The 27,064-nt window shown below is 41.2% G+C and overlaps 1 protein-coding gene across 1 annotated transcript in view; it reads right to left on the bottom strand.

The window, feature by feature from the left end:
• LOC122790011 (son of sevenless homolog 1-like) overlaps nt 1–27,064 on the bottom strand; it is a gene marked incomplete at its 5' end in the record, with an annotated part of 1,046,520 nt that overhangs the window by 24,686 nt on the left and 994,770 nt on the right. Inside the window, 1 exon segment of the mRNA XM_044057549.1 lies at nt 2,653–2,774. Coding sequence (XP_043913484.1) covers nt 2,653–2,774 — 122 coding nt within the window.

Raw genomic sequence — 27,064 nt, 5'->3', positions numbered from 1 at the left:
AACCGATTTCTCCATCGGCTCCGAAGGGCTCGGGGACCGGCTCCGAATGGACTCAACAACTATCGGCTCCGAGGAAGGTCTCAAGGAAAATTCCCTCGGTGCCGATAAGGACTTCGGCTCCGAGGGGGAAGAGTCTGAGCCGGTAATCCTTATCGGCTCCAATATCAGTGGAGCCGATGAGGGTGACCCGCCTCTCGATGCTCCAGACCTCAGCTCCGAAACCAGTGGGGTCGAGGCTGGAGGCATCGAGGCAGACCGTTCCGACCTCGGCTCCGAAGTCCGTGGAGCCGATGGAGAAGTCTGCTTAGATTTTTTTGCGATCGGTTCCGACTGACTGGTCGGAGCCGACGCTTTCTTCTTTTTTGAAGGAGACGGAGAGGAAGATAAAGCCTCCTCGAAGGAAGGCTTGACTAATCCCTTGAGGATTAATTTGTTCTTCCTCTCCTGGAGGACTCTAGAAGAGAACGCGTGGCACACACTACACGACTCTTGTAGGTGCTTAGTACCTAAGCAATAGACGCACGAGGAGTGGTCGTCCGTTATGGACATTTTAAAACCACACCTCGTGCATTTCTTAAACCCGGAGGGTTTGTGTTCTTTAGACATAACTGCTTTACCACAGAACCTAAGTGAAAAACACTAACTTAATTAAAGATAAAGTTAAAACCAACAACTTTAACAAATTTATATATATATTTTTTTTTAAACTAAACAGTTAAACAGACAGAAGAAAGAAAGAGAGTCAAGACCCTCTAACTTAAACGGGTACTTGACCCAAGAAAGAAACACAAACAGCAAAGCAACAGGGGAAGGCCCCTCTAACTCAAACGGGAAACCTTCCCTGACTAAAAAAATCACGAATTTTCCAACAGAAATTCACCAATCACACTAATATAACAACAATAGCTGTTAAAACAGCTTTTGGGTTCAAAGTAAGGAAATTTGTGACAGGAAAAAGCCTAAACAAATAGTACTTAGCCCAGCCAAGTTGAGACCACGTCTAAGCTTGTTAGCGGCAAACGAGATCTGGGGGATTAGTGGTGGTGCATCCTGGGATAAAGATAGCTCAGCCAATAAGAGGCCTCGCTCTATAGCATAAGCGTGCCGAGTCGGAGCCGAGGGATCGGCTCCGAACCCATCAGTACAGAATGTAGGCGAGATAGGATCACATAACATCTACTGATACGGCAAACTTGGTTCAACCTTTGCCAAGACCCCTAGATATGTGACTCACTGTTCTGAGTTGATTTTTTGTTTTGGGGGGGGGGGGTGGCAGAGCTAATTTAAATATTTTATACATCATTGACATTAGCTAGGATTTATCCTGGAGTTTCCTTCTCCTGGTACTCTGTTGGGGGGGGGGGGCTTGGTGACACATGTTGCACTTAACGGGATTGTTCTCTCTCTACATTTAAGCATAACTGAATTTGTTTGTGATATATGACCTGGTCAGATTACTCTTATCAATGCCTTGTTTTTATGAGAATAACAAACCTTGACACCCCCACCATCTGTTTCATCAACAGTCTTGTTATTTTCATTGCTCTTGGTTGGGAAGAAATGTACTACTCATAAATGGAAACAATCAGAATCCCCAAAGTCTGAAGATTTAAACAGTTAATGAAAGCTTCAGGAGATCCAGGGTCGTATGCGAAGAATCCCAAACTAAAGGAACAAACTACAATCAAATGAGCAGCTTAAACTGACTTCACTTTATCCTACTCTAAAGGACTCTATAGGATCATAGTTTAATTTTATTCTTGCAACCCATCCATCCATAACCTATTATTTTCTCAGATTTTGCACAGAGTCGAAGTGTCACATCAACAGTGACAGTCATCCTGAGCCAATGTTCACACCCCTCTAGTTGGCTAGCTGTTCTATACCACACAATCACACACACAGTGTGTCCAATCCACCTACCGTTTGTCTATATTACTGATACTCATGAAAAGTTATATATGTTTCATGTACTCTGCAACTGCTTCATATTTATTACTACCTTTCAATTATTTGTCTACATTTGCTTGTGGAGTCAAACGTTTGGCAATCAGACCTATGAACTTAGAAATCTGTTCCATTATAATTCAACCAAACTCGAAGTATATATATCCTTACAGGTTAGCTATAGTTGTATTGTGCGCATTAACAGTTTAGCCAACTTGACCTAAAGTCTAAGGGACCTTCCCCGGACTCCAGAGAGGCAGATTAGTTTTTCCAAAGAAGTTCACTAAAAGTGATCTACATTTATTAAATGAATACAATGGGCTTCTGTAACCAGCTACAACAGCAGGGTACAAGATTCACATCACAATGTGTAAATGGTATTCCAGCAATAATAGTCACCATTTCAAATATTCCATATCTTCTGCTATTAATTAATGTAATTTCAGTATTGGATTGTGCATACTTGTGATCAAATTCAATGTGAGTGATTCAGACAAGTGGCATAACATACAACTACTCCAGAAAACATGCCTGAAAGAAGGGGAAGAATAGAAAATTAAATGCAATGTAATGAAAATTTTCAGAAGCTCATCACAACCACACTGCAGCACATTTCAAAATGTAACTTACAATGATTTTAATAGATGCAATACCATACAATGTCACATTCTAATCACTATATATGTTGTTCATGTATGCAGTTACCTTGGAAGGAGAGGATTCTGCAGGGGCAGAGTCTGGGCGTCTTCGTGGAGGAACAGGAGGTGGGATACTGGGATCGTCAATCAGTTTACTAAAACTTATCATCGACGACACAGATGTAGACCCTGAAAAACAAAAACTGTTATAAAATCTGCTTGACTAATCTGGACTGAAAGTACCTAAGCTTCTGCAATCAGAACATTCTCTCTCACCAAGAAATGAAAGTCAAAGTTGAGAATTACCACAGATGGAAAATGAGCAGATCGGTAGGATTACACCTGTCCCTTAAGGGTTAAGGGTCAGTGTGATGACCCACCACCGGACCAGTAATCAAGGAGGCTCAATCCTCACCACTTGGCACCAGCGGGGGACGTTCACTAGGAGGATAAACAGGTACACACACAGTATTTGAAGATGCAACTCTCCGCATCAAGTGCAATTTCCCTTTATTTATTTACTTCCAGTTTGATTACCGGGAAGGTCCACTGGGCCCAGAGAGCCCGTTTTCAGTGGAGACCTGGGGAGAAAAGCTCCATGAAACAGATTAAGAGCATACAGAGACCACAGTCAGTCCAGGGCTGGTTTCTTCCTCTTTCTCCAGATCCCCAACAAGACTCCCCCACTGGCACAGCTATAGAGTTGAGTCGTTAGCCAGGGTTCCAAACCAAGTCCTCCAGGACTCTCTCTGTTCAACCAGTGCTTCATGACCCTGCCCAAGTAGCTGACACGCACACTTTGGACATTTGTTTTACACACACACACACACACACACACACACACACACACACACACACACACACACACACACGCCTGGGAAAGGCTGGCACAGGTTAACTATCTATGCCCTCTTCTGCCAGACTATAAAGTAGTTAACAATGCCACCAGAACCCCTCAGCAGCTAATTTAAGGCCCTTAACAAAGGGTGTCCAAATTTACTGTGTAATACTAATATTAATACAAATGGTAGTTTCATCAAGAGCAAGGTTATAAGAAGGGGCCCACACAGTGTTACCAAAAAATATGCAAGTACTCTCAAAACATAAATATCTGTACAAAGATCAGACACAATGAAAGGTTTAAATATACTTAATAACAAATAATACAAGAACAAGAAAATACTAAGTATATATTCACAGTGACATCAGAGTTCAAATCAAACAACATATTTAAAACAACATTGAAGGACAGGCTCAGACAAATAAAGAAAAACAATATCTAAACTAAACTTCACTATACTCCTGACTGTATCTAAGAGAGTTACTATTTCCTACTTACTTAACAGAGCAAGGCAGATGATGTGGTGAATGGTTCTTCTTGTTGTCAGGCCCAAGACAGAATACAGAATGCTCAGTATCACTAAGAGACTTCTCAAAATAATATCCAAGATATTACTTCTGAGATAGCTTGCAGAATTACATCCCTTCTGGTCATCTGACTTCTAGTTCTCAAGCAACCCCCCCCCCCCCCCCCCCACTGCTGGCAGTATTTATCAATTACCCATAAAAATACAAACACAAGGGCTTTTGCTCAGATCTTTGGCAGGTGCTGGAAATCATAAAACAATTATATACCTCCACAATTCCAGAGTAGTAGTTAGTTCACCCCAAAGACAATACAGAAAGCTTCCTAGTACAGATTGTGTGTCTCTGGCTGCCTTGAAACCTGTCAGATAACATCTTTATGGCCTAGCCCGTAAAGTGATTTAATTTCAGATATTTTTCTAAAGTTTGCTGGACTCAGGTTAACCCTCCAGTTTCTCTGTTAAAACATATACATTTAAACAGTTAACAACAGTGCATGTACATTTCTGTTCTCTCCAGCAGGACACACTGTGGATACATTTCAAACACAAGCACTTTACAAATACCTCATCAACACAAACATCAGTCAAAGTCAGTTTGAAATACACAACATACAATTCTCATACATTTGTAACACAAGCATCTTGCATAAATCAGTTTGATATTCACACATGACATATAATAATTTACAAAATTCCAGCCAGCTGCCCTGGCAGTACCTCGTCACAGTCAGGACAAACTTCAAGCTTCTAGAAATCTTTAAATATAACTGACCAGAACGGTCTTCTTACTTCTAAAAGTTTCTTGCCTATAGTACTCCAAATTAAATTATCTGACTTACCTTTGGTTATATCATCTCTCCTTTCCAAAGGATAAGACAGATTGTTCTTTTTTTTTCTAAAGAAAAAAGGTTTATTCAAACATTTGTAAGCACTGCAGGCATGAAAATGTTTTTTTTCTATTTGAGTACTATAGTCACACAGCATGAGTTTATACAACCACTAAAACAGTGGGTGGGTCCATTGGGCAAGCTTCTGATAGGATGAAATGGATGGCGTGGAGTTGGTTGCACTCTATTTGAATGAGCTTCTGAAAGGATAAAAACCAAAGCATGTAATCAATGGAGTTGGTTTTATTTGAATATTACAGATAAGTGACCAATTACGTTCCAAGATTTACCATTTGGATTCTAACCCAGTAAGGGAACAGTTTTTAAATGTAAGCAAAGGTCTAGCCATCCGGTGTGTGAACATAGACCCCTTTCAGCTTATCAAAAGCTTGCTCAATGGACCCAACACACTGTTTCATTGGCTATGTAAACTCATACTGTGACTGTAGTACTCAAACTAGAAAAAGCCACCATCATGGCTAATGTTCTTTAAGTATTGGTGAAGCACCCACCAAGAGGAGAAAACGCTGAGAGAAGAAGGGAGCCACTTTTGAGATTTTAATTATTTTTTCTCTGTTTATTTGCTAAGTTTTTCTGCATAGTTGCCTAGTTTGAGCATTTTCTGGCTTGTTAAACTTGATTTCTGCATTAGTAACTGTATTTAGAGCACAACCAAAAGCTGTTTACTGAATTTCCTGTTTGCACTTAATTTTAAAATCGTTTTTTCTCAAAACTTGCATATTTTCTGTCTTTGATCTAGCACTCTTGTGTGGGGTCATTTACTGCACTGTTATAACTTGATATTACTTGTGAACCTCTGCTATCTCTGAAAATACAAAAAAAAAATCTTGCTTTTTTCCCACTTTTCTGAGATTTAAAAAAGTTCAGTTACAGGCTTGCTGTTCCTGAATTGTTTGTAAGTTTCTGTGAGGCCATTTTTGCTTGGGCTAAGGGAAAGTCTCTCTGTTGATCAGTGGCAGTGAAAAACATTGAGCAGCTCCCCTGCCCCCTGTGGGAGTGGTTACTGACTTGAAACTGTAGTTTTATTGGTCGTATTGGGTCAATTCCTGGCTCTTTCCAGCCCCTGCTATCAAGCACGCTTTAGCGCGGAGTTGCCACTAGAGCAGCATCGGGCAGCGCCGGTTTAACAAGGTTAAACTTTTTCTGGCTCCATAAAGTCTGTTCTTCATTTTTTCCCTTAGAACTGCTCTACTAGTAATCTAACCAGTATATCCCTTAACTAAAAAGCGCAGCACTTGTTCCTAAAAAAAAAAAAGCTCAGCACTTGTCTTAAAAGCATCTTCTTTTCAGGCTTAGCACTTCTGTATTATACAAAGTCCCTCACTAGCGAACCCCCCCCAGGAGTACCCACTTCCTTACTAAGTCCTCTCATATTCAGTTACACCCCAAACTTCTTAATTTCTCTAGCATGTCAAGGGCCAGATGCTGGCATCCTCTCCTGTCCAGTTGGTGAATCTGGGAATATTGAGGCAATGTTACAATTGCCTCATGTACACAGACAACCCTCTCCTCCTCCCACATAACACAAATACTTGAGAGATGCAGCTATTTAGCCAAACTGGAGGCTGAGCTCTCTCAACTCAGGACTGGCAAGACCAGACAGGAGGAGAAGGCAACTACACACACCACAAAACCAGTCTCACATAAAGCTATCACAACAATGAATCAAACACATAAACACACAAAGACATACTCGGAGGCTCTGAGCAAAAATTTACCTAAACAGCAGAGGCCTCCAAAGCAGACACCCAAGCAACCGCCACCTCATGACACACCACAGGCAACACATAAAACACAAAATCAGTGTGCAAAGCAGTCACAGCCCTTAAGGCCAAATACAACACCAAACATACTTGTCATAGGTGACTCCATAGTCAGACACACTGACGTCCCACTCACCAGGCTGAACAAGGAGAGGGTCACAGTAAGCTGCCTATCGGGCTAGAATCCGCCACATAACACAAGCACTGGGTCACTCCACAGCAAGTACAAATATGACACAGTCATTGTCCATGCTGGTGTGAACGACCTGAGACGCACCTCCCTGGACTACATGAAGAGAGACATAGAGGAGCTCTCTGATTATGTAGCCCAGGCAGGTATGACCCTGACCCTGAGCAGCATCCTTCCTTCACCAAGAATGATGCCACAACATAGAGACAAGATGATCAGCTTTAACAATTGGCTTAATTTCTGGTGTCATTCAAAGGGGATCCAGTGTCTTTCTGCCTGGGATGACATGCTTGACAAGCCATGCTGCTTAGCAAGGGACGGCTTGCACCTGTCACCCTGGGATTTCGGATATTGGCTAAGGCTCTTGCCACCCCATAGTGCCTTTTTAGGCAAGGCTCAAATTCTAAACCTACCACCCTAGAAAACAAAATGGGAAGAAACTAAGGGTAATGCTGCTCAATGCCAGAAGTCTAAATCTCAAAATGCACGACTCGAGGCCCTTCTCAGTATGGAGAACATCGATGTCTGTGCTGTGACTGAAACCTGGTTCAAGGCTCCTGAGAGCACCCCGGCACTATCAGGTTTTACCTCATATCATGCGTTCTGGCCCCAAAACCCGGACCACACCACAAAAGGAGGGGGTGTATCCATATTCATCAAGGATACCCACACCTCCAGGTTGGTGGCAACGCAAGCATCGGAAACCATCCAGGTGCAATTAACCATAGGCAAAACTGCTCTACAATTTGTAGCATGCTACAGGCCACCCTCTCAAACTAAGGAACCCCACACAGCCTTCCTGAAGACACTGGAGGGTATAAAAGTATCTCCAAACACCATTATATTGGGTGCCTTCAACTACCCGAATATAGACTGGGAACATTACTCAAGCCCAAACTTTCTAGCCCAAAGGTTCCTGGAGTTCATAAATTCAAATGCCATGGAACAACTAGTCACCGTTCCCACAAGAGGAGAAAATATACTAGATCTCATCATCACAAACATGGGGACAAAATGCTCCACACCGGAAGTATATCCCTCATTGGTGAGATCAGATCATAAACTAATCTCACTGGATATCCACATCCTGCCCCCACCCCAAACAAAAAAGACCACAGTGAAGAACTTCTCTAAAGCAAACTTCACACTACTCAAGACTGGTGTGGTATCCTTCAAGGCCCCTGAGCCAGTGGAAACCACAACCCAAGCTGCGGAAGCCCTTACAAATGCCTTCTACGAACACCTCCAGGACTGCATGGATCAGGCAATCCCTAATAAAACCAAGACTCTTTCCAGCAAGGGCAAACGTCCAGTCTGGTGGACCCCAGCCATAAACAAACTTTACAATAAGAGGAGAAAGCTGTTACATGATAGAGCAAAATCCATAAAAGAGAATACACCTTTGATCATTATTAGTAAAAAAAATACGAGCACTCATAAAATCATCCAAGGCCAACTTTAGAGAAAAATTGCCATAGATTCAAAAGACAATCATAAGGCCTTCTTCAGCTATGTTAGAAACCTGGGTGGAAACTCCCAGATATGCTCAGAATTAGTCCAAAATGATACAAAAATCACTGAACCCACAGACATTGCCAACATACTGGCAGACAGGTTCAGTGCAAACTTCACCCCCCTCTCCCCCCCCAAAAGGAAAGATAACTATCCCAGCGGAGTGCAGCCTCCCAGACATCTCCAATGCGCAGGTGAAAGCTGCTCTCTCTAAAGCTAAAACACAGCATCAATGGGACTGGATGGTGTCCCCGGCTGTGTGCTACACGAACTCAATGAGGAACTAAACCCGCACATAAGGCAGCTGTTTAATCTTAGCCTTACCACAGGATACGTGCCCAAGGAGTGGCGTACGGCAACTGTGGTCCCACTCCACAAAGGCGGTGCCTCACGGACCCTGGTAATTACGCCCATAAGCTTAACAAGCCTGGTCTGCAAAGCTATGGAGAGGATCATAATGGAACTCATAAACAAAGACATAGGGGACTTGCAGACATTGGACCCGACCCAGTTTGGCTTTGTCAAGGGCAGATCATGCCTTTTGAACTTGGTCGACTTCTTCGAAACAGTCACCAAGGCCATTGATGAGGGAAAGGCAGTCCATACAGTCTACCTTGACCTTGCAAAAGCTTTTGACACAATACCCCACTCGGGTATTATAGAGAAACTTACCAGCTTAAATGTAAACCCATATGTCACAAGATGGGTTGCAAACTGGCTAAAGGACAGAACCCACAGGGTTAGAGTAGCTGGCGCCATGTCAGACTCCAAGCCGGTCACAAGTGGTGTCCCACAGGGCTCAGTCCTTGGTCCCCTGTTATTCGGCATCTACTTCTCAGAAGTACAGGCTAACATAGGAGGACTATGGCTGACAAAGTTTGCAGATGACTGCAAACTGGGAGCCATAGTGGAAAGTACATCGGACACAGATATCCTTCAGAGGGGTCTCACGGAAACTGATAGCTGGTGCCAGAGCCATGGCCTGAAGTTAAATGCCAAAAAATGTATAGTCATACCCTTCGGGAAAAACAAGGTAACCCCAAGCTACCATATAGGTGGCAATCCACTAAGCACAGAAGAGGTTATCAGGGACTTGGGGACCCAGGTTGACAGTGGCCTTTCTTTTGACACTCACATTGCTAAAGTGGTTAGAAAAACCTTCTACATTGCCAACCTGATCATGAAGGGATTCACAGCCAGATCAAGTGAGGTCATTGTTCCCCTGTACTCCTTCACTTATCAGACCAATGATCGAGTACAATGCCCCATTCGGGATGCATCTCACCCGACACCTGCAGCAATTGGAGAGACCCCAAAAGTTCCTCACCAAAAGGATAAAGGGACTCCAAAATCTGTCATATGCTGCCAGACTGAAGAAACTCCAGCTCTATTCAGTCGCATACCATCTGCTCAGAGGTGACCTGTGCCTGACATACAAGGCCATGTCCAACCCGGAATTAATGGACATGCTCCACCTCAAAAAATTACCAGATCCACTAGAGCAAGCGACTTAAACCTTAGCACGGATATAAATAGGACATGCTGGAGGGATAGATTTGTCACCCAGAGACTCCCTATGTTGTGGAATAAAATCCCGGTCCATGTGAGGCAGAGCACCTCGCTGGCTCTGTTCAAGAGAAATCTTGACCGGTGGATGGGAGATCGTAGGTTTACCCCGGGAATCATCTCTGTGTCACTGCTGGACAGAGGCACAACAAACTAATGGGCACAGTATTTTTTAACATAAGGGGTGGCGTGTAAGCCACAAAAACTCTGGGCTAGGCTTATAAATGCCTTAGGGCAGATAGCCTAGTATAAACCTATGAACCTATGAACCTATGAACCTATAAAGCTTTTTTTAAATCAGAACATGTCATTTCTTCTTTGGAAAGGAGGGGATGATATAATCAAAGGTAAACCTGATAATTTAATTTGGAGTACTACAGGCAAGAAACGTTTAGGAGTAAGAAGACACTACAGGCCAGTCATATTGAACAATTCCTAGAAACCTGCAGTTTGTCCCTGCCCACACACTGTGCATAGGTGTTCATAATGTGTGTTTATCATCAAAAACAGTCATCTCATGAGACCTTTATCATCTTTCCTTTAGTTTTCTGGGACTCAATCATCAGATTTCCTCAGCATAGCAACTCTACAGTGGAAGTTATAAAACAACATAGAAACTGAAACCAAAAATCTCAATGGTGAATCGCTTTCAAAAATGCTCACATTACAAAACCTTTAACTCAAAATTTAAACAGTACACGCTAATGGACACTAGTAACACCAGAACGGCCAACACAGCAAAACACTGGAGAACTAATTTGTCTTAATACTGGCAAAAGAACAAAACAGTCAAGCTGCACACTGATGCCTCTACCAGGTAAATGTTATAACGAGCCTACAGACCCTTGTATCATCTGGGACAAGACTGTGGATCAACAAACAGGCTGTGGCCTGCTTCTCATCTTGGGATGGGTGTTGATGTTTTGCTTCTGGTGAGTGAAGCAAACGAGCACTGTACCCTCAGCAGAGTGAAGTTGTGGTGAGACCATCACTAGTAGTAAGCCAGGCAGTAGCGACTCCCCTCCTTTTCATCATTATTGACAAGCTAATTCTTTATTTTCATTAAGTACTGCTTGATCCGTTTCTAACTTCAGAATATCTGCCTAAATACCTCATCCATAAATAATCAGTCTACTTATTAGTTTCCACTCAGATATTTAGCAGTACCCTGTACAGACACAGAAATCTTGAGTGACATTTTTCCTGTAAAACAACAAATGAAGTTTCATCAATATCAAGTTGCACACAGAACAACTAATTTGAAGTGACAAGCACTGTCCCCAGAGTTGCAAACTAGATACTCCTAACACTGCTTTTTATTCTCACTCTATCTAATCATTAAAATGGGTCTTTTACAATATATATGAACTTTCCCACTAGCTCTGTTACCAGCTTGGTGGATGTGGGCTTCCTGAGGCAATGCAGAAATTGCTTCATGTTTACTGACAACCAGATAATTCTCAAACAAAATGATATGGTATGTGAGAAATGTATTTACACAATGCCACTGGAGGCAAAGCTATCACATAAAAAAATACTCCTAATGTCATTAAGGTTGTCAGTAGTTCACATGCTGCACCCATCACACACAATTCAAAGTAGACATATAGACCCACATATGTTGAGGCACTTAAATGTAACTTCCTAAACCCCAAAGAACTCCCACATGAAGTACACATAACAAATACCCTCAGCAGCCCCGACTGCACTCTTTCAAAACAATACCCACATCAACACATACAGCCACATCTCTTGACCCCTCTACTTCTAAAGCCATAAAGCAAGCCACCATACAATCCAGCATTATGGTCAATGAAGACTCCATCATGAGGCACACTGATGTCCCTTCTCACCAGGCTGAGCAAGGAGAAAAGTCACGGTCAGTTGCTTATGACGGGTTAGGATCTGCCACATTATGCATGCACTCAGGTCATTGGACCACAAGTACCAGTATGACTCATTCATAGTCCATGTGGGTGTAAATGACATGAGACATCCCTCCCTAGACTATATCAAGAAACACATTATTGAGCTCTCGGAATGTGTATTCCAGGATGGTATAAGCCTTGCAATGTGCAGCATTTTACCTTCTCCAAGGATGATGTCACAATAGGAAGTTTGACAAGTGGCATAGTTTCTGGTAATTGGCAATATTTGTCAGTAATGAAGGAGATGGTCAACAGACAAAACTGCTTTGCCAGGGATGGTCTGCACATCTTCTCTCTAGGCTTTCGAATATTAGCTAAAACATGGTCTTCCCAATAGTGTCTTTTAGGCAATGCCAAACTGAAAGTACAATATAGCAAATCAAAACCAAGAAAATCTAAAGGTATTACTGCACGATGCTAGGAGTCTAAACAAAAAACTCCACTCCCTAGAAATATTCTTCACCTTAGAGAATGCTGATGTCTGTGCAGTCACAGAGACATGGTTTAAATCAGTGGAGAGCACATCAACAGTGCAAGGTTATAATGCCTTCCACACATTTAGACCAGCTACTAAACAGGCAGAGATTAAAGGTGGAGGTGTCTCGATTTACATCAGAAATAAATATACCTCACCGCTGGTCAAACAGGACAATGCACTTCAGCTATTCCATGTTTAAATCACTATTTGCAAAATCCAATATCACTTCCTTGCAAGCTACAGTCCCCCTCTATGACTACAAGTACCAGTATGACTCAGTCATAGTCCATGTGGGTGTAAATGGCATGAGACATCCCTCCCTAGACTATATTGAGACACACATTATTGAGCTCTTGGAATGTGTGTTCCAGGATGGTATAAGCCTTGCAATGTGCAGCATTTTAAACTTACTGGAAACACTCGCCATCCAAATCCAATACCATATTCCTGGGTGACTTTAATTACCCCACTATTAACTGGGAATCCTATATGACACCAAATGCACAGGCACAGAGATTCCTGGACTTTGTAAACACAAACTCCCTGGAACAGACTGTCAATACACCAACCAAGGGTGCAACAATACTGCATCTGGTCCTTGCTAATATGGGAGAGTGCTGCATACTCCCCTAGTGTAAAGTCTTCCCTGGTAAGGTCAGACCACAAAATGGTCTCCTTTGAAGTAAAAAAAAGAAACCTGGACCCCCCTTCTAACCCTGGAATATTCAGAAACTATTCTAAGGCTAACTTCCTGCTATTAAGTGATAGCCTGGCAAAATGTCAAGCTTCCATAAACCCTCAGAACATTGTTGACTATGCAGAACTGTTCACAGAAACCCTATACAAGCACGTTAAGCTGCTCAGAGGCAGCTGTACCCATCAGGGAAAAGTACAGAACTAACAAAAAACAAACCACCCTAGTGGAATCGCAAAACCAATAGGCTGTACAAGAGGAAGAAAATCATGGCAAAAATTGGGAGGTGCAGCACCCAGCAGGATAAAAGCACTCTCAAACTACACAAACTCCGAGGACAAATAAAGTCTACCAAAGCCAAATTTGAGGTACATTTGCCCTCTCAGGCTAAGGGCAACCACAAGGCATTCTTTAGCTATGTCAACAACCTCAAAAGCAATACACAATTGTGTACAGAGCTCATTGTAAATGGAACCACCTATACTGAAGCCAGAAGATATAGCAAATTTACTGGCTGACAAATTCTGCTTCAACTTTGCCCCTCCCCCCAACCTTCCCTCAGGAAATACCATCAAATACAAGTCTTCCTGCTATCACTAAGGAACAGGTCCTTAATGCTCTCTCAAAAGCCAAGAAAACTGCATCAGTGGTCCAAGACAAAATCCAATGATGCTATCTAAACAGCATGAAACATGACTTATCAGGCCCTCTGTAATTACTATTTAACTGTAGCCTCCAAACAGGCTTCATGCCTCATGAATAGAGAACAGAAACAGTCATCCCTCTGTATAAAGGTGGGCCATCTACAGGTCCTGGAAAATACAGACCCTTAAGCCTCAGTAGTCTTTTATTGCAAATTCATGGAAAGAATTATCACTGAAATGATGAATAATGATATAGTAAGTTTCCAGACACTGGACTTAACCCAATTAGGTTTCATCAAGGGCAGGTCATGCCTATTTAACCTGGTGGACTTCTTTGAGAAGGTCACCAAAGCAATGGATGAGGGCAAAGCGGTTCATACTGTCTGCCTTGACCTGGCCAAGGCATTTGACACAATATCCAACTCGGGCATTATTGAAAAACTCAAGAGGTAAACAAAAACTAAATAAAAATCTAGACAAGCTGTGTGAGAGACCTTTTTACTTACTATTTTAGTTTGTTAGTTGAGATATTTTGCAGACACCCTAATGGGTATAGATATCAGCTTGAACAATAACCTGTGTTTCTAAAGGCAAGTCAAACAGTCCACTTATGCTGTGCTGAGGAATCCATAAGAAGGCTGGAAAATGCATGCCTACATTTAGTCAGGTTTAGCCCCCCCAAAAAAAAAAACATCTTTATTGATGCATGTCCACATCTAGTCGGGTTTGGCTTTTTTTCTCCCCAAACACCTTTACTGAATACAGCCTGTCACATAGGCAAGTTTACATTCATATTCCAGTTGTTTTATCTCTGTTACCATATTCACTATGTCCTGTACAGCTGGTTTTAGGTTCATAGGTTCATAGGTTTATACTAGGCTATCTGCCCTAAGGCATTTATAAGCCTAGCCCAAATTTTTGTGGCTTACGCCACCCCTTATATGAAAAAATACTGTGCCCATTAGTTTGTTGTGCCTCTGTCCAGCAGTGACACAGAGATGATTCCCGGGGTAAACCTACGATCTCCCATCCACAGGTCTAGATTTCTCTTGAACAGAGTCAGCGAGGTGCTCTGCCTCACATGGACCGGGATTTTATTCCACAGCATAGGGAGTCTCTGAGTGATAAATCTATCCCTCCAGCACGCCCTATTTATATCCGTGCTAAGGTTTAAGTCGCTTGCTCTAGTGGATTTGGTGGATTTGGATTTTTGAGGTGGAGCATGTCCATTAATTCCGGGTTGGACATGGCCTTGTATGTCAGGCACATGTCACCTCTGAGCAGACGGTATGCGACTGAATAGAGCTGGAGTTTCTTCAATCTGGCAGCATATGACAGATTTTGGAGTCCCTTTATCCTTTTGGTGAGGAACTTTTGGGGTCTCTCCAATTGCTGCAGATGTCGGGTGAGATACATCCCGAATGGGGCATTGTACTCGATCATTGGTCTGATAAGTGAAGAGTACAGGGAACAATGACCTCACTAGATCTGGATGTAAATCCCTTCATGATCAGGTGGGCAGTGTAGAAGGTCTTTCTAACCACTTTAGCAACGTGAGTGTCAAAAGAAAGGCCACTGTCAACCTGGGTCCCCAGGTCCCTGATAACCTCTTCTGTGCTTAGTGGATTGCCACCTATATGGTAGCTTGGGGTTACCTTGTTTTTCCCGAAGGGTATGACTATACATTTTTGGCGTTTAACTTCAGGCCATGGCTCTGGCACCAGCTATCTGTTTCCGTGAGTCCCTTCTGAAGGATATCCGTGTCCGATGCACTTTCCACTATGGCCCAGTTTGCAGTCGTCTGCAAACTTTGTCAGCCAAAGTCCTCCCATGTTGGCCTGTACTTCTGAGAAGTAGATGCCAAACAATAGGGGCCAAGGACCGAGCCCTGTGGGACACCACTTGTGACCGCTTGGAGTCTGACACAGCGCCAGCAACTCTAACCCTGTGGGTTCTGTCCTTAAGCCAGTTTGCAACCCATCTTGTGACATATGGGTTTACATTTAAGCTGGTAAGTTTTTCTACAATACCGAGTGGGGTATTGTGTCGAAAGCCTTTGCAAGGTCAAGGTAGGCTGTATGGACTGCCTTTCCTCATCAATGGCCTTGGTGACTGTTTCAAGAAGTCAACCAAGTTCAAAAGGCATGATCTTCCCTTGACAAAGCCAAACTGGGTCGGGTCCAATGTCTGCAAGTCCCCTATATCTTTGTTTATGAGCTCCATTATGATCCTCTCCATAGCTTTGCAGACTAGACTTGTTAAGCTTATGGGGCGGTAATTACCAGGGTCCGTGAGGCGCCTTTGTGGAGTGGGACCACAGTTGCCGTGACGCCACTCCTTGGGCACGTATCCTGTGGTAAGGCTGAGATTAAACAGCTGCCTTATGTGCGGGTTTAATTCCTCATTTAGCTCGTGTAGCACACAGCCGGGGACACCATCCGGTCCCATTGATGCTGTGTTTTTAGCTTTAGAGAGAGCAGCTTTCACCTGCGCATTTGAGATGTCCGGGAGGCTACACTCGGCTGGGATAGTTATCTCTCCTTTAGCGGGGGAGAGGGGGGTGAAGTTTGCACTGAACCTGTCTGCCAGTATGTTGGCAATGTCTGTGGGTTCAGTGATTTTTTGTATCATTTTGGACTAATTCTGAGCATATCTTGGAGTTTCCACCCAGGTTACTAACATAGCTGAAAAAGGCCTTATGATTGTCCTTTGAATCCATGGCAATTTTTCTCTCAAAATTGGCCTTAGTTGATTTTATGAGTGCTCGTAATTTTTTACTAATAATGATCAGGGGTGACTTCCCTTTTATGGATTTTGTTCTATCATGTAATAGCTTTCTCCTCTTATTGTAAAGTTTGTTAATGGCTGGGGTCCACCAGACTGGACGTTGCCCTTTGTGGAAAGAGTCTTGGTTTTATTTGGGATTGCCTGATCCATGCAGTCCTGGAGGTGTTCATAGAAGGCATTTGTAAGGGCTTCCGCAGCTTGGGTTGTGGTTTCCTCTGGCTCAGGGGCCTTGAAGGATACCACACCAGTCTTGAGTAGTGTGAAGTTTGCTTTAGAGAAGTTCTTCACTATGGTCTTTTTGCTTGGGGTGGGGGCGGGATGTGGATTTCCAGTGAGATTAGTTTATGATCAGAGCTCACCAATGAGGGATATACTTCCGTGGTGGAGCATTTTGTCCCCATGTTTGTGACAATGAGATCTAGTATATTTTCTCCTCTCGTGGGAACAGTGACTAGCTGTTCCATGGCATTTGAATTTATGAACTCCAGGAACCGTTGGGCTAGAAAGTTAGGGCTTGAGTAATGTTCCCAGTCTATATTCGGGTAGTTGAAGTCACCCAATATGATGGTGTTTGGAGATACATTTATACCCTCCAGTGTCTTCAGGAAGGCTGTGTGGGTTCCTGAGTTTGAGAGGGTGGCCTGTAGCATGCTACAATTTGTAGAGCAGTTTTGCCTATGGTTAGTTGCACCTGGATGGTTTCCGAGCTTGTGCGTTGCCACCAACCTGGAGGTGTGGGTATCCTTTATGAATATGGATACACCCTCCTTTTGTGGTGTGGTCCGGGTTTTGGGGCCGGAACGCATGATATGAGGTAAAACCTAATAGTGCCGGGTGCTCTCAGGAGCCTTGAACCAGGTTTCAGTTACAGCACAGACATCGATGTTCTCCATACTGAGAAGGGCCTCGAGTGCGTGCATTTTGAGATTTAGACTTCTGGCATTGAGCAGCATTACCCTCAGTTTCTTCCCATTTTTGTTTTCTAGGGTGGTAGGTTTAGAATTTGAGCCTTGCCTAAAAAGGCACTATGGGGTGGCAAGAGCCTTAGCCAATATCCGGAATCCCAGGGTGACAGGTGCAAGCCGCCCTTGAAGCAGCGTGGCTTGTCAAGCATGTCATCCCAGGCAGACAGACACTGGATTACCCTTTGAATGACACCAGACATTAAGCCAATTGTTAAAGCTGATCATCTTGTCTCTATATTGTGGCATCATTCTTGGTGAAGGAAGGATACTGCTCAGGGTTAGGGTCATACCTGCCTGGGCTACATAATCAGAGAGCTCCTCTATGTCTCTTTTCATGTAGTCCAGGGAGGTACGTCTCAGGTCGTTCACACCAGCATGGACAATGACTGTGTCATATTTGTACTTGCCGTGAAGTGACCCGAGTGCTTGTGTTATGTGGCGGATTCTAGCGCCCGACAGGCAGCTTACTGTGACCCTCTCCTTGTTCAGCCTGGTGAGTGGGACGTCAGTGTGTCTGACTATGGAGTCACCTATGACAAGTATGTTTGGTGTTGCATTTGGCCTTAAGGGCTGTGACTGCTTTGCACACTGCTTTTGTGGTTTATGTGTTGCTTGTGGGGTGTCTTGAGGTAGCAGTTGTTTGGGTGTCTGCTTTGGAGGCCTCTGCTGTTTAGGTAAATTTTTACTCAGAGCCTCCGAGTATGTCTTTGTGTGTTTATGTGTTTGATTCAGTGGAGTGGTAGCATTATGTGAGGCTGGTTTTGTGGTGTGTGTATTTGCCTTCTCCTCCTGTCTGGTCTTGCCAGTCCTGAGTTGAGAGAGCTCAGCCTCCAGTTTGGCTAAATAGCTGCATCTCTCGCAAGTATTTGTGTTATGTGGGAGGAGGAGAGGGTTGTCTGTGTACATGAGGCAGTTATAACATTGCCTCAAGATTCCCAGATTCACCAGCTGGACCGGAGAGGAGATTGACAACTGACCTTTGGACATGCTAGAATAATATTGGGAAATCCTTAATTGAAAACAAGGGCCAGTGGGGAGTGAGGGTGTAGTGCTTTTAATTTTTAGTGCTGACTTATATAATTGCTTTAGTGAGCAAGTGCCAGGTAACTTGAGTGCAATGTGTTACAAGTAACTAAATGCAAAAACGACAAACAGTAACTTTCTTTCAAGTGAAACAAGGAAATAAGTACAGTAAGCAATGCAGATATCACTAGTGATCCACAGAAGTGCTGAGAAGTTGCGTATTAGGTGGAATTAGCTTCCAGGGAAATAACAAGCAAACAAACAACAAGCATATAAACAAAGCTAGATTCAGCAGGCCTGGATCTAGTCTATGCTAGAGCAAACAAGGTGTACCAATTTCAGTAAGATACAGTTCAAATATTCAGGCACTATAAACCTTTAACCAGAAATTCCCAGCTCAGAAGGGCAGAGTCCAGCCTCTTCTCCCACAAGAGTGCAGACCACAAACCTTCTTAATGTAAAATAACTGGCCTGAAGCCCAAGTGCCTAAACCAGAACTAATACGCTTGGACACTGGGCTCTCAATCAGCAGTTCCCAACTTAGAAGGATGAAAGCTACCTGTCCTGCCACCACAGTGCTTGCCACAAACCTTCCTAATGTAAAACAACTGGTCTGAAGCCCAAGTGCTTAATCCAAAAGACTAGAATGATAGCTACACTTTAATCAAGTTACAACCAAGCAGTAATAAATACCATTGAATACTTTAGAGAATGTCTGGTTAATACACTTTTAGAATAACAGACACTGAGCCCTCAATCAGCAGTTCTCAACCTAGAAGGATGTAAGCTACCTGTTCTGCCACAACAGTGCAGACCACAAACCCTCTCAGTGCAAAACAACTAACTGGTCCGAAGCCCAAGTGTTTAAACCAAAAGGCTTAGAATGAGTTACACCAAGCAGTAATAAATACAATTGAGTATTTTAAGATGATGCAAAAGTAAAAAGAAGTAGGTAGAAACACAAGTACAGTAAAAGCAGATGAATTTTTTTTTTTTTTTTCTGAACAAGTGCTGAGATCAAAGAAACAGATTTGAGTGCTGAAACTAGAAAACTGGCTAGTTATAAGAAAAAAAACAAGCTAGAAGGCTTCCCTCAAACACAGAAGGGCTTGGGGGCTCAGAAGCCTACAAATAGTCTGTACCACTTAACAAGAAAGGCAGGAAATAAGCTTATTTTTTTTTTTTTTTTTTTTTCCTATTTCCCAGATGCTCTCTTTGTACACAGTAGGAGTGCCTGAAATCAGAATATGATCTCACTGCACTCAGTTGAGTGAGCAAATGAGATGGGCCCAGAGGCAGGCTGAGGGGCGGGCAGTTTCAATGCCACTAAGATTAACACCAAAACAAAAACAGGGTGGGTGGGAAAAACTGAAGAGCAGAATAACTTCAGTTAAAAATTCCTTCAACACTCCTTCATACACAGTTTAAATCAAATACTGTATTTTTTTTTAAAAAGTGCAGATAAAGGTACTTAAATTCTCTTATACGTCCAGTTGAATATAACCAAGTTCTAGCTGGCCAAGCTGAGGTTTTAAAGCAGGAATTATTTCACATGCACCAGTTTAAATATGCAAGGACAGGAAATCAAAGAATGTGGCTACCCCCACACCTGTAATTACTAGCAAATAACAAAATTCAGCCAACACTAGCTTCAGTTCAAGTTACTGAAAAGCAGAATAACTTCAGTTAAAAATTCCTTCATCACTCCTTCATACACAGTTTAAATCAAATACTGTATTTTTTTAAAAAAAGTGCAGATAAAGGTACTTAAATTCTCTTATACGTCCAGTTGAATATAACCAAGTTCTAGCTGGCCAAGCTGAGGTTTTAAAGCAGGAATTATTTCACATGCACCAGTTTAAATATGCAAGGACAGGAAATCAAAGAATGTGGCTACCCCCACACTTGTAATTACTAGCAAATAACAAAATTCAGCCAACACTAGCTTCAGTTCAAGTTACTGAAGAGCAGAATAACTTCAGTTAAAAATTCCTTCAACACTCCTTCATACACAGTTTAAATCAAATACTGTATTTTTTTTAAAAAAAAAGTGCAGATAAAGGTACTTAAATTCTCTTATACGTCCAGTTGAATATAACCAAGTTTGATTTTGATTTCTATTTTCTAGTAACTGCTTTTTTGGCAGACACCATTACTAGACATAGCAAGGCCTTACCATGTCTAAGCAGTTCTGATTCTGTATCATAACCCAAAAAAATAGTCTCTCTTGTCTGACCAATCTGCCCACTCAGAATCTCTGATGGTGCAACCTGCAGGGAATCCTTAAAGTCTGCCAACTCACCATACGCCCAGAAAAATATGTTCCCAACTACCCCTTTTCTTCCTCTTCACACTTCCAACATTTGCTGTCTGCCTAAGGAAAAATTCTCTGGTGTCTACTTCTGGTATAAAAATAACAATGTAAACATTTCCAGGCCAAAATCTTAAATCTTTTAGAATTTGTTGTATATTTGGGAGACATGCATATATCCTCCCATTGTTTCTTTGCAAATTGCTTATTCAATCTCTCTAGCCAATCCTTTTAACTTCCTCTGATTGATTCTTATATTTATCATGCAATATTTTATATGCTGTACTAATTATTCCTTTTTAATAGCAGCTTTGGTTCTAGAGTCTATTAAAAACTCTACTGGTGCTGATCTTTTGTTTAGGACCCCCTATTTCTTTCTCTTTGCTTATACTCTGATATCAATCCCTGATAGGGAAGGCAATCTCTAACCTGCAGTCCACATAAATTCTTGGTTTCTTCCCATTCTATCATCTTTTCCTCTCTAGCTATTTGCTCCCAATACCTTGGTTCCTTTGCCAGTTTTTGTCCAATAAATTCTAGTCCCCTCTTGCCTATTGTCTGTATCCTTAATTGCAGTAATCCCTATCGGCAGAATATCCTCTTTCCATCCTCCCATGCTGGTTTAGATCTTAGAATACTTTCTGCTACTTTATAGGTATAATATTCTGTATAATTAGTGTTATTCTCATTAAAGGCCTGCATCCAAAATCCCAGCCTTCCCTTGTTTCTTGAGCCCCCCCCATTTCATCATCTCTTTCCACTTTGAATTATAGATTTCTGCTTGTGCTATGTATAGGAGCCTTAACTGTGTAGCTCTGAAATACACCTACAAATTGCGTAATCTCAATATTCCCTGTTCTATTGAAGAACCAGCTTATCCCACTTGACTCTTGCCATCTTCACCTCCCAGATAAAGTCCTTCAGCTCCTTATTAATTGCTACCCACAACCTCTACTGACCTGTGTAAGACTAAAGGGACTAAAAACATTTAACTGCTTATATCTTACTATCCATAACAAAGCTTCCATCTTCTTAGTTTTTGTATTATTTTTGTTTAGTCTCTTTCCACATATCCTTAGCTGCCACACCAGAATAATTTTTAATCCACACTCCTGAACACTTCATTTTTATCATGTCCCCATAAATATGGGTATTCCTGAACCAGTTCATGTGCAGGTACATAATTTACCACTATACCCTTTGTTTTAGCTTCATTAATTTTATATCCTGAAAAGATCTGAAACTGTCTTAAAATGTTCCACAACACTAATGTCTTTTTCTCGTTTTGTCCGGTATAAAATATCATCTGCCAGCTTTTCTTGACTACTACACCAATTATATTCTTGAATTTCTGACTCCCTTATTTGCTTTGCTAATGGTTCTAAATATAATGCAAATAATAAAGGAGAAAGAGGACACCCCTGCCTGGTTCCTCTGCTCAAGCAGAAATTATCAGAGAGGACCCCACCCACTTTAATTTTCACCTTGGATCCCTCATATATCCCAACCTTATAATTTTTTTTCAGGAAATTCAAATCCTTCCATTGCCCTGCTTCAAGTCTCAGCTTACTCTGTCAAATGCTTTCTCTGCATCAAGACCCACCAACAACAATGGTATTTTCTTACATTCTGCTTCCCTCTGGATCATCAGTGTTCGGTTAATGTTGCAAATATTTGCCTATTCTCTACAAAACCACATTGATCCATAACTATCAATTTTGGCATTACTTCTGCCATTCTTTTAGTCATTATGGACACTGAACACTTTATAATTATGGTTTAGGAATGAAATGAGCAGGTATGAAACTGGATTTGATGGATCTTTACCCTCTTTAGGTGCTACAGCTATCATTGCTTTCTTCCAGGACGGTGGTACTTCTCTTCTTAAGATATTGTTAAACAAAACCTTTCATACCTTTATCAGTTTTTTTCCTAGAATCCAAACTTCCACAGGAATACCATCTATTCCTGGGGACTTTCCTGCAGATTGGTTGTACATCACAATTTTTATCTCATCCTATCCTATTAGTAATTAATTGAGCCTCATCTACCTCTAACCTTGGCATATTTAATTCTTCCATAAATATTTCCATTTGCATCTTTTCTTGATTTTTATATTTCTCTGCTTTACAAAGAGTCTAATATAAACACTAACTGCCAATAAAACAGAAAAAAGAAAAAAAACTCCAAATAGCTTTGCCACACGGATCAAAATTAATGAGACTTTATTCTGGTACATCGGATTTTCGTCTACTCAGGAATAATTGAAACAGTGTGACCCCATCCAATTTATACACAACGTGCTGCATTAAATTAATTAACCAATTAAGCACACAATAAATCAATTGTAAGCATGCAACTGATATTTAATCATACATTTTAACATAAGTACAAAATACTTTTTTATATATATGCAAAATCCTTTTTATAAGAAAAAATATTTTATTAATAAATACTAATAAAACAGTCTTTATTGTAACAATTCATAACTGTATCTTATAAGATTAAATTACTATCCAAATTCATTCCCCTAGGGTAAAGTGTCCTATAATTAATAATCATCCTATATTCTAATCTGTTAAGGTACCAGAATAAAGTCATATTCATTTTGATCCATGTGGCAAAGCTGCAATTTAGAGGGGTTTTTTTTCTATTTATAGAGTCTCTCAGAATTTCTGAAATATTTCTAATACCTCTACAGGAGCTTGTTATCCATCCTTGTTATATGCTCCGCAAGTTTATCAACAACCCTTTCTATTTTCTGTTGCCTGTGTTGTTGTGCTAAAAGTTCAAACAGTTACTTAACAGCAATCTTTCTAAGCTCGTGCATACTACGGAGGTAATCCCTTATTTTCAGCCTAGCATTCTTCAGTTGATCCTCTTCTTGTTCGGTGAAATTCCCCCTATTCTGCAATGCTTTACCATTTGTCTGTCTCTCTAAATAATTCTTGATGCTTCTTAACCATAGCTCCCTTTCTTTTATTTCTACCCTATCATTAAATTCCACCTTAATTTTATCCCACTCCCTAGCTATATTTTCAAAAGAAATGTCTATCTTCTCTAACAGCTCCTGAATAATCTCCACTACCCAATTGCTTAAATTCCTCTTTTTTCAACAGGTAGGTGGGAAAGTGCCAATGTCTCATTTTTATTTTATTACCCGGTGCTTTTATTATAGCTATTATTGGAGCATGATCTGGTGAGTATCAAGACCTTAATTAAATACACAAGTTCCTGTGAAATCTAAATTCTGTCTAGTCTAGCCAAATTTTTATATCTTGGGGAATAATATGTAAATTCACTCTGAACTCCTACTACTGAATTCACATCTTCCATGCCAAATATTTTCATAAATCTCTTCAAAAATCTCACTTGTGGTATTTTCGCTTCTGGGCCCCCCAGACACATCTTCACTGATGCAAAACAAATACCAATTCTCCACCTACAAGCAATATTCCTTGCTCAAAACTATTTCTCCCAGAATTTTCTCAAGTTCCATTATAATAATTTCGGTGGAATGTAGATACATGTCAGTGTAATCCTCCTCCCTTGCCAGTAAGCCCCTTACCACCAGAGATCTGCCATTATCATTTTTATCTTCTTCTATCACTATTGGAGCTCCTCTTGCAATTAATACAAGTACTCCTCTTTTTCTTGTCCCAGGAATTCTACTGAACAACCTTCCTGAAAGCCTTTATCAAGTTCAGTTCTTTCTAAGTGTCTACTGTAACATAGCTATTTGCACTTTACATTTTTTAATACAGTTCACTACTCTTTCTTGTTTGTACTTATCTGTGAGACCATTTACATTTAAAGAAAGCATCATTATATTAAAATCAGATACTTATAGGCAAAACAAAGCACAGTGAGCATATAAAATAAACTGAATTGTACTTTTTTTAGGTAAGCACTTTCACCACATCAGCGTGGCTTCTTCAGACCCTAATAACATACATATATTCAATATCTACTTATAAAACATTGCAAGTTAAAACATCCAATAAAATACCTTGTCCCCCCCATTCTTTGATGACATAATCATTCAAACTGTCTTTAAAGGAAAACAACGGGATATCAAATCAAATATCTCTACCTGATGTCGCTCTAAACTCCTGTTATGTGATACAGCCTCAAAAAAACATAACCGCAGCTTTAAAAAAAAATCCACTATTCTCTTTTACTGCTTAGGCTTCATACTTTTCCGTACTGTTTGACTTTCAGTTTTAAAACCAAGATGAAAACTGTCTAGTCGTCTCTTAAATAATGATGTCACATCTGCCATAGCTCTTGCTGAAGATCCTGGGATGTTTCCTCCCCCAAAGTGATGTAAACACTGCCTTATTTGCATGCTGTACAGAATCCCTGTGATAATCCCATGTTGTGATGTCAACACTGCCTTTCCCAGCCCACTGTTAACCTAATAAATGGACTAGGTGCTGTGTGGAACTCCTTTTCTGTGTTAGCAAATCTGGTCGACTCTATTCATGTGAAGCACTTCTTCACCAGCGTTTTGCTACTTCATGAGTAAGGTAAGTCTTATTACTTCTTAATAGTGTATCCTAAATGTAATCTGTCCCTGTTTCTATGCATCCCTAGCCCTGATATTGTGTCCTCCCAACTTTTTAATTGCACATTAGTGGAGTTAATCTTTTTCTGTTTGTAAGGGTGCCACGTGCTTCCCTTTCACAGCTGCATTTTTAGCTTAGCCTACTTATTTTCATTTTGATCCAGGGTTTATATTTCCCCGGTTATGTTTAATGCTGGCGTCTTTTGTATTCTTGAGTCGGCCTGTGTTTCTGTGCTTGCTGCCTTTGGGTTTCCTTCTGAAGTAAGTGTATTGCTGCTTGTAGTAATTGTATTACTGTCTAGTGTTTTTAGTTGCTTGCTGGTGTTTTTTAAAAACTATGCTGTATTTGTAGCTATATTTGGTTTTCTTTAGTTGATGCCTTGTGCTTCACGATTGTGGTTGCTGGTGTGTTTTTTTTAAAAACCTTGCTGTATTTGTAGCTGTATTTGGTTTTCTTTAGTTTGTTGATGCCTCGTGCTTCGCGATTGCATGCTGCAGATGTTTTGTAATGTTTTCCGCTGTTTGTTTCTGTTGTTGAGCTTCGCGTTTCAGTCTTGTCCTGTTTTTTATTTTTTTTTTAATATTAGTAATCCATTTTATTGGTTATGCTGCTGGGCTCGCTCCGTTTTATTTGTTAAGCTACTGTGCTTGCTCCATTTTAGTGTGTGTGCCATCAAACCTGCTACCTGCTTGAAACTTTGCCACAGCTGAATAATACCTTTTTTTTCCCCGTTAGCTGGGTAATGAAATTATTTTAATGTGGACGCTGGAGCCATTAGGCATAAAACTTATTTATTGAGTAATTCTGCAGCCTGTAAACATACTTATGAATAGTCAGCAAGAGAGTGGTAGTAGTCCAGGGGTGGTTTCTGCAGCTATACTTGTTTCATGCAACTAGGCTAAGTGCATTTCTGGGTTCCCATGTAAGATTATTATAGCAGGTAAATATACAGTGATGTAGGCAATATAGAGGTTCAACATTTTGTCCATCAGTATGTGTCCATAGTTTAGAAGTAGCCTCAGACACTTCACAATGCTCAGTTACACATAGAGCGAGGTTCTTGTAAGATTAATGTCACGGTTGCTATGATATTCTTTGACCCTGCGTGTTGTTTTGTTTTAAATTAATGAAAACGTAAGGTAAATAAGAGAGAAATAGAAGATAGATGGGAAAGGAAATGAGGAATTTTGCTGCTTGTACAAGCACAGCAGCTTAGTCATTGTAAAGCTGCTAAGCAGCATGCCTTGAGTGAGAGTTGCTGCCAATTCCTATTGAAATAATGGAATCGGCATGGCATATATTTTTGACTTTGTTATAAAGTTTGGTAGACAAAATACTATTTCTTTAGTCTGCAAAGTGATATTCTGCCTGTTAATATAACATTTTGTGAGTGAGTATAGCACAAGCCACTGAAGCAAAGTCTGATAAAATCTCTAAGGCTGGTAAGCTTTTCTGATCTCAGTTTTCTGGTAGTGAAGTACATGCCTTGCAACCATTTTGTTTTGTGGACAGGGATAGCACTATCATGGTAGGGGCTCTGAGTGAGAAGAAATAAAATAGGAGGAGGAACTTGCTAAAAATACAGGTAACATATGTAGTGCCTTCAGCTGGAGGCCTTCTAATGTCCATAGGATACAGCAAGGCAAGTTGTGTGTGTGTGTGTGTGTGTGTGTGTGTGTGTGTGTGTGTGTGTGTGTGTGTGTGTGTGTGTGTGTGTGTGAATGCAAGCAAGCGGCAAGTATGTGTGTGTGTCTGTGTGTGTATATGAAAGCAAG

The sequence above is a fragment of the Protopterus annectens genome, chromosome 1.part2 (genome assembly GCF_019279795.1).
Source record: "Protopterus annectens isolate FY-2018-M chromosome 1.part2, PAN1.0, whole genome shotgun sequence".
In the NCBI taxonomy this organism is placed as follows: Eukaryota; Metazoa; Chordata; order Ceratodontiformes; family Protopteridae; genus Protopterus; species Protopterus annectens.
The sequence above is the reverse complement of the archived record's forward strand: the minus strand, read 5'-3'. Positions and strand labels throughout refer to the sequence as shown.